At 36.3% G+C, this 15,729-nt stretch overlaps 1 protein-coding gene across 7 annotated transcripts in view; it reads right to left on the bottom strand.

Annotated features, from left to right (window-relative positions):
* Ccdc18 (coiled-coil domain containing 18) overlaps window positions 1-15,729 on the bottom strand; it is a 139,858-nt gene that overhangs the window by 36,741 nt on the left and 87,388 nt on the right. For all 7 annotated transcript variants that reach the window (XM_063254290.1, XM_063254299.1, XM_063254302.1 and 4 more), the window contains 7 exons: window positions 15,275-15,442; window positions 11,795-11,937; window positions 9,152-9,315; window positions 8,550-8,763; window positions 3,775-3,874; window positions 3,098-3,214; window positions 2,024-2,167 (listed from right to left, as the gene is read on the bottom strand). In XM_063254290.1, the coding sequence (XP_063110360.1) occupies window positions 2,024-2,167; window positions 3,098-3,214; window positions 3,775-3,874; window positions 8,550-8,763; window positions 9,152-9,315; window positions 11,795-11,937; window positions 15,275-15,442 (1,050 nt within the window). The remainder of the gene's footprint in view (window positions 1-2,023; window positions 2,168-3,097; window positions 3,215-3,774; window positions 3,875-8,549; window positions 8,764-9,151; window positions 9,316-11,794; window positions 11,938-15,274; window positions 15,443-15,729) is intronic.

The raw sequence follows: 15,729 nt of genomic DNA, 5'->3' as shown, positions 1-15,729 counted from the left end.
GCTCCCTGGTTTTTACCCACGGGGCATTTAAACCTGCCGTCATGGGAGAAGTTAGGCGGGGACCTCGCTTCGGCGGAATTGGAAGGGGATATTTCGCCGGCTATTCGCCCCCTGTGGGAAATGATACATGCGTGCCTTGACTCCTATGCCGAGTTGCGCCGCGAATTGTGTGCGTGCGCCGCTCGAAAAAAGCAGAGAGAGGAAAAAGGGCCCCCGAGCGCTCTCTGGTGGGGAGGAGATAGAGAGCCATCCGCTCCGCCCTGGAGCTCTTCTCCAGAAGCGGCTCCCCGCCGAGAGGCCGCTACAGGGAACCCTCCCTTCTCTCAGCCGGCACAGGAAGTGACGCCCCGTTCCACTCTGTCGCGACCGCCGTCCTATGACGTTGCGCCGCGGGGCGGACGGTATTTTCATGGGCGGCTACTCTGCCGAGCAGGCTGAGAAAAACGCCGGTTGAGGAAACGGGGGCTGGGGATTTAGCTCAGCGGCATAAGCGCCTGCCTTGTAAGCAGGCAATCGCGAGTTCGATCCCTGGCACCGATAAAAAAAAAAAAAAAAAAAAAAAAAAAAAAAAACCGAAAAAGACCAAAAATAAAAAAAAAATAAAAAATAAAAAATAAAAAACAAAAAGGGGGAGTAAGCCAAGGCCTGCCTCCAAAGGCGCGGTTATCTATGGCATGACAATGGATGGGCCCGGATCCGGTGGTTAGCTGGAACCGAGGCGCGGTTTGTGTTTTTCTGCAGGAATCGGGACGAGAACCACTGTGGGTCCCAGAGAGGTTGCGACAAGTCCCTCGACTGAAGATCAGGCCTGTTCCACAAGAGGCCAACCGCAGACCCAACAACAAGATGAGCCCTAAAAGAACTACAGGACAATCCCTTTTTGGGGAGCCTGGAATGGCTTGCTCCCCTATGTTTTACCATTGTTAGGTCCCCTGTGCTCCTTGCTTCTGCTCTTACTTGTAGGACCATTCTTGCTCTGATGGGTTACATCATTTATTAATGGGCGCCTTGCGGCGGCCCGGCGTCAAGTACGCCTGGTTGCCCATGCGGCCCTGGCAGCAGCCCGTGATGGGCACAATGACCCCCAGGCTTACGCATGGCTCGCTCGACTGGCCTACGACTGGGTCTAGGTGTGGCGGGTCTTCCGCATTCCTTCCCTAATGACACCACACAGCAGGGTAGGTGAGTCAATGACGGGTAAGAGCGTGCCTCCCCAGCACGACTCGACCTAAGCCAGGCCCTACCCCATGGCGCACGAAAGCCGCTGGATTACTAGAATCTGACCAGATCTAGATGCCTCTCCGAGGGGATCACACGGAGGGGCATGAGTGCATGCCTATGTGCATCCAGGTTCCGTCCAGTTCACTCCTGGCCCTGGAAAAAGGACGAGGGTCTCAAGGCCTTGGCAGACCCGGGGGCGGCCGACCAGTGTCCAAGCCAAGGGCCTACGGTGGGCCTCAACACAGGGCATAAGCCTCTGCACTCGATCCAGGGCGGGCTGCGATGCATACATTCATTCAAAGTAAATAAAATAGGGGGAGATGTTGGGAGCCGCCGACACCGGTCGCCTTACTTGGCGGACGTAGGGCCTGTGGGTGGGAGCGGAGCCTGAGCTAGATTGCCCCTCCCATCGAGTGAGTCAAGTTGGCGCCTGCTTCCTGCCCCCTGATTGCGCTGGCGACTTAAACAACCCGCTCTGTAAGATAGTCTGCCTAGCAACAACTGATGTTAGCCAATCAGCCCGCATCGGGCGCTTTGAACTGATTGGCCACTGTTACCCTATAAAAGTAAATGCCTCTCCCGCCATGAGAGGGAAGCACAGGGAAGCACAGAGAGAGATAGAGAAAGTCCACCGGCGAGAAAGGGCTGGTGGCAGAGAGGAGGCCTCGCGGGGCCCACGTGGAGACAAATAAAGGCAAGGTTGCACACCGCCAGACTTTGTCGTGTGTCTTTCCTGCCGGCCGGGAGCGACCCCGACACTGGAGAATCCTACTTTTTCCTTGGGTAAAAATAATTCACCTACCTTTTCAATTTCTTTTATCCTTTGTTGTGTTCTTTCAGCTTCCTTCTTCAGTTGACCTATCTCCTGCTCATTTTGCAGCATTATAAACTCTTTCTCTCGAAGTTGCTCTTTGGCATTTTGCAATTTCCCATTTAAACTTTCTATCTGAATTTTAAACAGATAAGTATTCTTAATGTAACAGGAAATATTTAATGATAGCTCTATTCTAAGTCAGTTTTGAATATTTGTCTAAAATATCAAAAGTATAAAAATATACTTTTCTTAAGAAAATCATAATTTAAAAACATGAATAAAAATTCTTATACTCCTTAATAAGATGCTTACATATACACTTGAATATATCAAAATCCTAATAATAACTTGTATAAAAAAGTGCATTAAAAAACAAATGTATATTCAGAATAATTTTATAGGTAATAAAACAGAGGAAGTAAAAAACAGAGGAAACAAAGTTTCCTTACCATTGTGTTCCTTCCTAAGAGGTGATCAGTTTCCAGAATTACTTACAAATCCTCGCAGAAAAATTTCATATGTATTCAGATATGTACATTGATACTAAGGACATGGACACATTGATATAAGAAAAATTACATAAAAGTAATATTAAGAAGACAACAATTGATAAGCAGCACATAGAAACTGATGAAAATTCTGTCTGTTTGGCTTTTTTTGGTGGTGTTGGGGTTTGAATACAAGGTCTTCCCTGAGCCATATACTCCCATTTCAGAAAGGGTCTCCCTAAACCACTAACTTGCCCAGGGTGGTCTCAAACTTGTATTACTCCTGCCTAGTGCTAGGATTACAGATGTGTACCACCACACCCAACTTATGTAATGTTTTTATCATATATATTGTGTAAAAAAGCCATGTCCAGGTGCAGTCATGTGTGTCTGTAAGTCCCAGTAACTCAGGACAATGAGACAGAAGAAAAGGTTGAGTCCAGGATTTCAAAAACAGGCCAGACCACGTGATAAGACCTCATTAAAATTTTTTTTTAAAAAAGCCATATGTAAATGGGTGCTTATAGTTATGGACTTTTAAAAATTTTAAAATATGTAATCTAAAAATAATTACCTGTTTGTTGCATTCTTTAAGTTCCAGTTGTGATTTTTCCAGAGTGCCCTCTAATTTAATTATTTTTTGTTCCATTTCTCCTCTGTGTTCACGAATAGTCATATCCAAATGTGTAACCTAAATAGAAACATCATATTAAACTACTGTTAAGTTTATGCTGATCTGAAAACTTGAATGTTCTGGAATTATTTAGAATAAGTATAGCTGAAAGACAAATTCATCTCAAACAACATTTTTAAAATAAGAAATCATTTACTTATATTTGGGCTTGAGACCCATATATGCTATACAAACTTAAAATTATGAGTGATTATGCTCATAAATGACAGAATGATTCAGACTTCATTTATACTAGATAAAAACTGCTAAGTAATGCTTTTTTTGGGTGTTTACATTCCTCCAACACTTACCTGAGAAAGTAACTTCTCTAATTCTGTTTTCTTGAGATACACAGTAAGATAAAAGATCAAAAAATGCACACTAGGGTAATTATTTTCTCAAAATCTAATTGCTGTATAAAATATCAAGATAAAGAGAAAAGATATGTTTCTAATGTGAAAAATATTTATATGCAGAAAAATGCTAAAAAATACCACTTTGTCCCAAATTGGTAACTTCTAAAACCTGTACAGTTTTCATAACAAAAATTTCATTAAAATATAATTAAGAAAATTAACCTGAGCTGCTCTTTGCTTTAGTTCCCAATTTCTCTCCTTAAGTGCCTGATCCATTTCAAGGAGTTCTTGTTTTTTGTCTTCAATCTCCATCTTGCAATCTCTGGAATTTATCAAAGGAAAAAGATCAAAGCAGATAAGAATGTTATAGCTTTTAAAAGTTCCACAATTGGGTTGCTTTTCCTATAAATTAAGAGGAATAACATATATGAAATTAACTCAGATTGAGAACTCAAATTTTAAAAAATGTGTAAGAAAATGACTGACAACAAAAGCTAACCTATACAATTACACATATCTTAAGCTACCTATTAAATCATTCCCAGGGATCTAAGACTTTCAGTCATCACTGTTAACATTTTTTTAAAAACTTGTATGATTTTCATCAAGGGTGTGTTTGAAAATCCTTTACATATAACAGCTGTGACTTTATTTTTTACTATTTTCTTTTTTGGTAGTGGGAATTGAATTCAGGGCCTTGTGCTTGCCAGGCAGGTGCTGTGCTGCTGAGTTACATCCCCGGTCCCAGCTGTGACTTTATTACAACAGAATAAAAAAATAAAATCTCATGGTTGGTGTCCCTGATATGTGCTAGATTTGTGCCCTGTTTGTGCTAGATGAGTGCTCTACCTGAGTTATATCCCTAGCCCCAACCATCGTATTTCTTATGGGAATTTTACTCATAATTATGTATTATATATAATGAAATACTAAAGTCTAATATAAATACATTTAAAAGTAGATTTTTAATAAATTTTAACCTTACTGAATGTTTGTATGTAATTTTTTTGTCATAAAAATTCTTAGTATTTGGCCAGGGGTTTAGCTCAGCAGTGTTAAGTGCCTCCTTGGCAATCACGAGGTTGTGAATTTGATCCCCAGTACCTCTCCCTGCCAAATTCTTAATATTGATACAGTTTTAATTTATTGACCACTCTGAAGGCTGTGATCAGAGAATTTTGATTTGGAATTCTAAATCCTGATATGACAAAGGTTGAAAACATTGATTTTAAGTCATAATGTTCCACTTTGAAAATGAAACAAAACTGATAAAAGTAATGATTTTAAAAAGCAGATTATGAATATATTTAATAAATTAATATTCTTCCAAGAGTTACAATATAAGAGTAAAACTAATTGTATTTTATTTGGTATTTTTAGGACTAGGATTATATATGCCACAGTATAGGCACTCTACCACTAAGTTATATGTTTGGCCTCTAAAACTAATAATTTAAAAGCAACATGAAATTAATTCTAAAGAAAACTCTAGGGGCCAGGGATATAGTTCAGAGGCACAATGCCTGCCTGGCAATCATGAGGTTATGAATTTGATTCCTAGTACCAAAAAAGAAAAGAAAAAACTAATTTCTGTACACATGAACAGCTGAGCTTCCAATATTCATTTACTAGTTAGATCTTATGATTTCATTGTTTACTTCTTTCATGCTTCATTTACTTAAAATTGATTTAGTGAATATTTATTGAATGTTTCCTATATCCTAGAGTTCTAAGTGCTAAAGATTTAACAGTAATCAAGACAAATATCTTTGATCTCACAGAGTTTACATTCCAATAGCTGTGGGAGAAAAGATAGATTATAAATAATAAACAACTAAATAAGAAAAATACAGTATTAAATGCTATCTTAAAGCATTAAATATGGTGATGGGATAGTGACTGGGTGGTTTCTTTAGGGTGAGATAATCTGTGAAGCCTCCCTGGAGTTAACATGAAGGGCAAGAAGTTGGCTGAACAACATCATTTCAGACAAAAGAAACAGCTATAGCAAAAGTCTTAATGTAAAAGTTTTTGGTAAATTTTAAGTATAATAAAAAGGTCAGGTGCAAGGAAAATGATATAAGGAATAAAGTCAAGGAAATAGGAACCTGAACACATGGGGCCTTGAATTCTAGGATAACCAGCTTGGGTTCTATGTGCTTGCATGCACGTGTGTCCATGTGTGGCACTCAGGACTGAACCCAGGGCCTTTGCACTGGGCTATATCCCCAGCCCCTTCCATACCTTTTCTAAAATGTGGGACAGGGTTTTGCTTAGTAACTATGTTGCTCAGGCTGGGCTCAAACTTCAATCCTCCTGCCTCAACCTCTTATAGTGCTGGGATTACAGGTGTGTGCTACTACCTCTGCTTTTTTTTTTTTTTTTTAATTAACTGGAGTAAAACACATACAAAACTGATCATCTTAGCCATTTTAAAGTATATAAGTGGCACTAAGTACAATATAACAAATCTTAATGCTATATATTTCCAGTATTTACTTATCAACCCAAAAGGAAATATACCCATTAGCAATTTACTTTCCATTATCCCTTCCACAAAGCCCTGAGCAATCAGTATTTCTGTCTCTTACGTATTTGCCAGTTCTGAAAATTCCATATAATAGAATTATATAACATGTGCCTAGCTTCTTTTACTTAGCGAAATGTTCTTAACTATGTGAATCACACATCAGTATTTTATTTCTGTTTACAACTGAATAATACTGCTAGTAAGGATGCAAGTGTACCATATTTTATTTATCCATTCATCTGTTGATGGACATTTGTTTTTTTTTTTTTTTTGGCTATTGTGAATAGAGATGCTATGAACATCTGTGTTCAATTTTTGTTTCAACATATATTTTCCATTCTTTTGGATATATACCTAATAGAATTTTTAGGTCACATGGTTATTCTATTTAATGTATTTAGGAATGCCAAACTATTTTCCACAGTGGCTACCATATTTTAGGTTCTCATAGAAGTGTATGAGAATTAGGATTTCTTTACATGTTTATAAAATATGATTTTTTTAAATGGCTATCTTAGAAGCCAGGCGTGGTGGCTCATGCCTGTAATCCCAGCACTCGGGAGGCTGAGGCAGGAGGATATTTGCGAGTTCCAGACTAGCCTGGGCTACAAAGTGAGCTCAAGGCCAGCCTGAAGTGCATAGCAATACCCTGTTTCAAAAAGACAAAAAAAAAAAAAAAAAAAAAAAAAAAAAAAAAGGCTATCTTAGGGAGTATGAAATGATGCCTCCCTGTGCTACTAATTTTCATTTCCAAAGGAATTTGAATTTTGTTTTGAATGCTTTGAAAGTCACTAGAAAGTTTAAATAGAAAGGTGGTATGATTTTTGTTTAAATCATAAATTTATTCTGTGGAAACCAGACTGTGGTGGGCAGAGACATGGAGTCAAGAATGTAAGCAGACCAGTTAGGAAGCAACCGTAACCAACAAGGTAAAAGATATTGCTGTCTTACGCTATAATAATTACAGAAAAGAGGCTAGGAAATCAATGGATTTTATAATTTACTTTGGAAATGTAGCTAGCATGACAACTAATAAACTAGATGGAAAAAGATAATAACAACAATTGTATAGATTTCTAGTTTGAGCAACTGCATGATACTGAAATGGGGAGGAGCAGGGTTATGAGGATATTAAAGAGTTGTATTTGGACCATGTTTGAGATGTCTCTTTAAAATATACAAGTGGAACTGCTGCACACCTGAAATCCTAGCTATTTCAGAGATAAAGACAGGAGGATTCCAAGTTTGAGAACAGTTTTCTCAAAAAAAAAAAAAAAAAAAACAAAACATAAAAAATAAAAAGTGCTGGAAAAGTAGTTTGGCACTCTCTGGGTTGCATCCCTAGTACTTAAAAAAAAAAATGGAGAAAACAAGTAAGTTGGATACTGAATCTGGAGTTTGAGGAAGAGGTTAATGCTGGAAAAATGGGTTCAAATGTCTTGCACACCATGTTTAAAGTCATATGAAATTCACTGAGGATAAGTTAGTTGGTAGACAAAGAAGAGATGGGAGAACTACACTGAATCCTGGGCTGTAACATCTAAGTTTTTGAGTTATCTTACTTTTCTTTATCCTAGTCTTTATTTATTTATTTTTAATCGGCACCAGGGATCGAACTCACGACTGCCTGCTTGCAAGGCAGGTGTTTATGCCACTGAGCTAAATCCCCAGCCCCCCTAGTCTTGATTTTATACTTGTATTTTGTATCTGATTTATAATTTTCTTTTCTTTTTCTGGATTTATTGGGAGTAATTTGGCTCTGATTTACTTTTCCACTTCCATTTAGTACAGATACACGTTGCACAGCATGTTATATTGTCAATGCTAATCAAGAATTCAGATTTCACAGTTGGACAAACTTACATTTACCCTATACATTAACTCTCTTTAGTACAGTATTGGGAATTGAACCTAGGGCCTCCATACTGAACTGTATCTCTAGTCCTTTTTTTTTCAGTACTCCTGCCTCAACTTCCCAGAGTGTTAGCATCACAGGCATGTGAATCTTGCCCAACCTTTAACTCCCTTTTTTATTCCTACCTACTATAAACATTTTATTTAATTTCTTAAGTCTTAGTCTTCTCAACTATAAAAAGTTGATAATACATCTCTGACAGCTTTGCTTTAAGAAAGTAAATGGGACATATGTGACATCTGAGTCATAGTTCTGACATAAAATAAAGGCTTAATACAAAGAATAATATTATTAATATTATTTTGCTATTAGCCATTTTTTTCTCTTTATTTCCATGAGGTATGTGTAAAGTGGTTCAAAGACTAAAGGACTGAAATACTAATGATCAATAGCAACAGCTGTTCATCATTTAGATGAAACTGACCAGGTTAAGCCAGAGCCAGAGTTTTTACATCTAGAATTCAATAGCAAATTTTACTGTATTATCCAAGGACTCAGAGTAATAGAGGAGATACCTACAATTGTGACATCTTTTCTTATTACTTAACTCACCGAAGTTCAGCTGTAAGATCCTTTATAGTTGTGTATTTTTCCTCCAAGGATAATTGGGCCTTCTGTAGCACATCTCTCAATTCCTGCAGCTGTCTTAAAGTACTTTTCAGCTCCCTATGAGCATTTTGCAGCTCACTCTCCAGGGCCTCTCGTCTCTGCAGGGTTTCTGTTAGCTCATTTGCTGAGTGCTGCTGTAACTTCTCTAAGTCCTTCACTATGATGAGGAGGAAAAACTTTAGACATCTATTATTAAGAATTTTGTAAAAATTAACTATAAGAATATTGAATGTTATTTATCTATAAGATGCAAAATACTGACTATTCTTTGTCTCTTCTAGCCATATCATCTCAAATTTTCATCTTATTCTAATTTTTTTTTTTTTTTTTTTTTTTTTTTTGTCTTTCTGAGACAGGGTCTTGCTATGCAGTTCAGGTTGGACTTGAGCTCACTTTGTAGCCAAACTGGTCTTGTTCTTGCAACAGATCCTTCCTGCCTCAGCCTCCTAAGTGCTGGGGTTACAGGTGTGCTCCACCACACCCAGCTTCTTCTACTTCTTAAATACAAATATGCAGGCAACAATACTCAGATATCTACTGCTTACCAGCACTTGTTTTTTTTTCTAGTTCTGTCTTTGTGTGATCTAAGATCATATCTAACTGAGAGAGATGCATCGCTTTACTTTCTCCATCTCGTTTAAGATGCATTACTTCTTTTTCCATTTTAGACAGTTCTTCTTTATAATGATTCATCTCCAGTTTTATTTGCCTAATTAAAAACAAATAATAGAACAGGTAATTTAAAAACTTAAAAACCATCAGATTTGTCTCTAAATGAAGTCTGAAAGTTACATAAGATAAATATCAGCAAAATGTCTAATCAGAATCTTTTTTTTTTTGTTTTGAGACAGGGTCTCACTATGTAGTTCAGGCTACCTTTGCACTCACTATGTAGCCAAAACTGACCTTGAACTTGAAGCAATTCTCTTGCCTCAGCTTCCCGAGTGCTGGGATTACAGGTGTGTGCCACCCTACCATCTTCTAGTCAGAATCTTAAATCCCCACAACATTTTTAAAAACTCTCCAACTAAAAGAGTAGTATTTCTTTGCACATTACATTCCACTAAACACAAATGTACTACCTAGTAATATTTAACAAGTCTAGCATTCTCTTCAGTCTAACTACATGTAACTTTATAAAACTTTGCAAGAATAAGCACCTCTTTCATCTGGAATTTCTATGATCTGAAACAGACAATAAAGAAGCCAAACAATCAAATTATTCATTATAAATTTTTATAAAAAGGGGAGCCAAGACAGTCCTTTTTACCTAAAACTATATTATTAGTATTATCTATTTTAACTTTAAAAGGAATTAGAAAGTGGGCTTGATGGGGCATGTCTATAATCACAGCATTTGGGAGGCTGAAGCAAAAGGATCATGTGTTTGAGACCAATCTGGGCTGCATAGTGATTTCAAAGCTAGCCTGCATTACACAGCAAGACGCCATATTAAAACACAAAAGGGAAGAACTAGAATTTCCTATATTGTACAGCTCCTATGTTACAGAAGAGGAAATTGGAAAGTTAGGTGAATTTGTGTGAGGCAATGTAACTAGATATCAACAGTGAAAAGACCAAATTTACCGACTCTCAGTTAATCATGAGTTTATTTCAATATAAAAGCTCCACTATCTACAGATATACACAGTGAGAGGCAGTTTTAAATCCCTTTACTGGTAATTCCAAAATGGTATTCACTAAAACAGTAATTTTTCATGTTGTTTTTTTTTTCTTTTTCATTTTTATCAGTACCAGGGATTGAACTCACGACCACACACTTGCAAGGCAGGCACTTATGCCGTTGAGCTAAATCCCCAGCTCCCTTTAATGTTGTTTTTAATGGTAGGCAGTGTTTATGTTCCTTTGTGCTAACATGTAGGTTGTTTTTTTTTTTTTTTTTTTTGGCCTTCAAAGTTTCCTAATTTGGAGGCTGTGGATCTAGCTTGGCGGCATAAGCACCTGCTTGGCAAGCGTGAGGTCATGAGTTCGATACCTGTACCAAAAAAAAAAAAAAAAAGTTTTCTAATTTGGGTTTGGAAGTAGAAGTCTTTCCTAAATATAAAGGGGTTAGGGTGTAGCTCAGCAGGACAGTATGTGTTAGAGACCATGAGGTCCTGAGTTCAAATCCCAGCACAACAAATAAATAAATATTTGTATGCAAGTATGATATGTAACTTAAATTTGAATTTGCTCAAGGGGGTTTTAACCTGGAGTCCATGAATGACAAGGATAAAGTTAAAATGTGATTAGCTTCATGGACTTCATGAACTAGTAGACATAAGTGGTAAGGCAATGTTAGTGCATAGATTCCTGTCAACAGGAAGAAGGCCTGAAGAGCTATGGCCTTAGCTATAAACTTGAAATATTATCTTGGTCCTGTTGAGAGGGTAGGATTTAAGGGATGCAAATTGCTACTCTAAGCACAAAGGTCCTATTTTAATCCTAGTCAATGGAGGAAACGAAGTCTGGGATATATGATTATAATTTCAGTACATAAGGTTGCTATTGGCTCCTATTGGTAGAAAGGTGGACTAATTATGAATGCATTATTGATTATATTATTTCTTGTTGACAAAGTAGAAGAGATCTGGGGAAGCTAGTCACTGTTCATAAGTTCCTTTGCAAATCAATTATATATTGATGTCTGGGCCCAGCCCAGTCAAATTATATCAGAATCTTTACAAGCAAAGGTAGGACCCAAGCATCAGGATTTTTTGTATAATACACAGTAATTTTAATGTCTTGTCAATACTGCAAACCACTGTTTTATCAAGTTACTCCTGTGCACATAAAATTACATCCCCTTAAAGTTCCTTCTCTGTGAGGACAATTTTGCATGCAATTTTGAATGTCATTCACAGTTTAATTACCAACAGTTGCCAAAATGCCTATGTGGTATAAGAACCTATGCTAATTGTGCTAATTGTTGTGGACAACCTTAAAATAAACCAGATATGATCCAGGCCTTAATGAACTCAGAATACAGTAGAAATGGTAAAGTATTATGCTAAAATAGAAAAAGGCATGAGAGATATGAAGAAAATAAAAACAAAATGGTATAGGAACACATTATGAAAACACTAATTTCTCAGGCAAATGTTTCAGAGGACATATGTAATTTTGAAACTCAAATACTACTGATAAAAAATTGGGAAGTAAATAAAACTAATGTATTTATGTCTTACCTGGAAGTACCAGTAAGTTCAATAATTTTTTGCCTTTTCAAGTCAGCATCATGTATAGCTGCTTCACATTTTTCCTCCATCTTTCTCAACTTTTCAGCTGAACTTTCTCTTTGTTTTTGAAGTTCTTGTTCCAGCTTTGATACCTTGAAAAGTAGTTTTTATTTAGTATTTTAAAAGCAATCACAGCTAAACATTATTTCCAAGAAAAAAATTATAAATATGTGGCCTATCATATATCATTTAGTTTCAGAGCTTACTATAAAATTTCTAGTAAGCCAGGCATGCTAGCACATGCCTGTAATCCAGTTTGAAGGCAGCACAGGCTACATAGTGAATTCAAGGTCAGCTTGGACAGCAGAGTAAGACCTTGTCTCAAAAAACTAAAAACCAAAACCAAACAAACAAAAAACTTTCTCCCTCTGGGGGGGGGGGCGGTAAAAAAAAAAAAACATAGTTCTTCATGGAAGTTTTCCTAGATTCTCACCTGAACTCAAACTTTACAACTTTCATTTGTTCCTATCCCTTCTCCTGTTGTGCTACAATAAAGGTGGTATTCTTCTGCCTGTGTAAGTCAAATTTTTCATAAGTAGTCTATATTCGATTCCTACCTATTTTCTGAGGAACTTCGTACTATTGACTATCTTTTTTCTTTCCTGTATTTTCATTATCTCTTTATTATTATTTAAAAAAGACCTCCCCCACTGTAAAAAAAGTTTCCTTATACCCCTACCTCCCTTGATCTACCACCCTTTGTTTCAAACCTGTTGTAGCTCAATTTTCTCAAAGTTCCTATGCTGTATCATTCTCTAACTTGTCACATATTCTTCAACTCATGGCAAACTGGTTATTCCAAATGAACTGTGATTAAATCTCTTGTAGCTTCTAAATTGTTAATTCATCAACAGAATTTTTCCAATTCTCATTTTACTTGACATAGATTTCAGTAGTTTGTTAAATCAACTGTCATTCCTTTCTTCATCAAAGGAATGTTAGGGTATAGCTCAGCATCATTTATAGCATCACTCAGGGATCTATCCAAATCAATCTTCTTCTCTCTCATTTTACCCTCTATCCCTAGATAATCTCAGTTAATGTTTTCAGTGAATGTTTACATGACTGTGGTCTCAAAGTTAATCTCTACATTTGACTGTAATATCCCACCCCCAATCTTCTAAAATCCCTTTTTGAAGAAATATAGATTAAAAACTATTATTATCTGCCCTCCAACTCAAATTCAAAAAATACATAGTATTAAGAGCATAGTACTCAGGGGTGGGGGATACAACTTAGAAGTAGAATGTTGGCCTAATATGTAAAAAGACCCTATATTTGATCCCAGTAACCACAAAAGAAAATAAAGGAAGGTAAACAAAGGCTGATGGATGTGACTCTACGTCAGATCATTTGCTGAACACACATGAGAACTGAGTTTGATCCACCTAAACAAACAAAACCAATACACTGGTAAAAAGGAAAAGGAAATAAAAAATCTTTGCCTTCTATTCTTGATTAAATAGCACAAATATAAATAAAAGGAATTTAAAGGTAAGCAATAATCTGAAATAATCCCTATTCATAGTAGAATATAAATGAAAAGCAAGAAGAGAATATAAACAGAAATTTTAAGTGTAAACTTCTGTAGATCATTAAAGAAGTTAAAGAGCAGAAAATCACTTAAAGATCTTCAAGAAATAAAAACAACAACAAAATCCAAATGAACTGTTAGAGCTAAGGAAAACTATTACCCCAAGAGAAGAAAACTATAAAATCACTATGGAAATGAAAACTACCTAAGTGGAAATAAGAATTATAATCTGCAAAAATCAGACACAATGATAATGGATTTAGGTGGTGGGAGTGAAACATTGATACGAAGAAATATTTCAGGGTGAAGTTGTACAGTAAGCATAAAAAGCAAGTCTAGACATTAACAAAAGAATGGAAAATCACAAGAGGATCTAAAAATACAGAATATTTGCTTGATATGTTTGAATGTATTGAAAGGAGATTCTTTAGTTTCACTCAGAGGCTATCTTGGAAATTTTCTGTTGCTGTAACTGAATACCACACATTGGATAATTTACAAAGAATAAAGGTTTAAGGCTCAGGGACACAAGTGCCTGCCTGGTAACTGCAAGGTCATGAGTTTGATTCTCAGTACCAAAGCAAACAAACAAATAAAGGTTTATTCTACTAGTGGCTTGGACATTGGGAAATCCAAAGTCAGGATGAAGTCCTTCTTTCTGGTGGGCAATCTGAACTATCGTGAGGTATCTTAGGGCATCACATGGCAAGATGACCCCTTAGAAGAAAAAGGGAAAAATCAGCTTTTTAAAGAGACTCACTTTAAAAATAAATCATTCATGAGGGCAAAGTTCTTATGACTCCATCACCTTTTAAAAGTTCCACTTAGGGGCTGTGGATTTAGCTCAGCGGCATAAGTACCTTCCTGACAAGTACAAGGTTGTTTGAGTTCAATCCCAGGTACCACAAAAAAAAAAAAAAAAAAAAAAAAAAAGTTCCACTTAGTCCCACTTATTACTTTATCATAAGGATTAAATTTGTACATCAGTTGTGGTGGTGACATTCCAAACACAACGGAGGCTAAGGATGAAGTCAGAATAATGAAACATCATTTCCAATTGACAAAAAGGAAAACTGTAAGATCACACTGAAAAATGTGTAAATTTAACAATTCATATCTTCTTTTTTTTTTTGTACTAGAGATCAAACTCATGACCTTGCGCTTGCCAGGCAGGTTCTTACATCACTAAGCTAAATCCCTGGCTCTATTTCATATATTTCTATAAATTTTATTTCTTTTGAAGAAAGAAAAACAAAAACAAAATACCCTGGCAAAGAATTCAGATAAATTTGGTAATGAAAACAAAAAAATCACTAGGTTTTAGGATAAAATTTTGTAAGATTCTTTCACTGAAGTAGTAAGTTATTTTATTTATTTTGTCATTATTATCATTATTATTATTATTGCAGTGCTGAGAATTGAATCTAGGGCTACATATATGCTAGGCAAGTGTTTTTCCTCTGAACTATATTCTATAACTTATTTTCAGAACTCGTAACTTATTTTCAGAACTAAGTAGAATTTTCATTTGGGATTTTTCTTTTATTGCATTATTTGTTATTTGTTTAGGAAATAGGAGGACATCATGCACTGATCCAAACCGTAGATATTAGAAAGGGTAATGATTCAGTTAGGTGTTACACTTCAAGAATTCAAGAAAAAAAAGAGTAAAGAAGTCTAAACTATAACTCAACTGGGTAGAATGACAAATGACTACAGCATTAGAGATTCAGGTTCAGATTACACAAGAATAGAACTTTATTTTTATAATATTAATATGAAATATTCCTCATAATGCAAAATGTTTGAGCTTAAGCAATAATTTATACAACTATGCTAATGACTTTAAACATTTATATTTCATACAAATAAAAATGGTTATGGTCAATGTATACCTGTTTTTCAAGTTTAGTCTGAGTATCTTCTAGCTCTCCATTGCGAATTGTTTCTTGTTGTAACATTTGCTGCTGTTGCTGAAGAGTGTGCTGCAGAATAACATTTTGCTCCGTGGTCTCTTGAAGACTGTGACTCTTAATCTTCAGTTCTTTCTGCAAACAATATACCTAACAAACATATATTATGTATATATGTCTCAATGAAATGTTTCAAAATTTAAAAAGCACTATAATGTCAAAGCTGTCTTCCAATTAGATTATCTCCACTTGTCATGTTATGTATCTGTTACAGGCTATAGTATGGTTAGTCACTCGAAGGGCAGTACTCCTTTTTCTGATGTATAAGTTTGTTACTACAAGGGACACTTACAGGGTTGGCTCTTGGGTGGTGTTTGTGACGAGACTGTTTTGAATTGCTGCATCGTATTTTTTTCTGGGACTATGCAATTTGGATA

This window comes from Cavia porcellus, unplaced genomic scaffold (assembly GCF_034190915.1).
Source record: "Cavia porcellus strain 051 isolate PalLab524CR breed Dunkin Hartley unplaced genomic scaffold, mCavPor4.1 scaffold_1, whole genome shotgun sequence".
Taxonomy (NCBI): domain Eukaryota; kingdom Metazoa; phylum Chordata; class Mammalia; order Rodentia; family Caviidae; genus Cavia; species Cavia porcellus.
The sequence above is the reverse complement of the archived record's forward strand: the minus strand, read 5'-3'. Positions and strand labels throughout refer to the sequence as shown.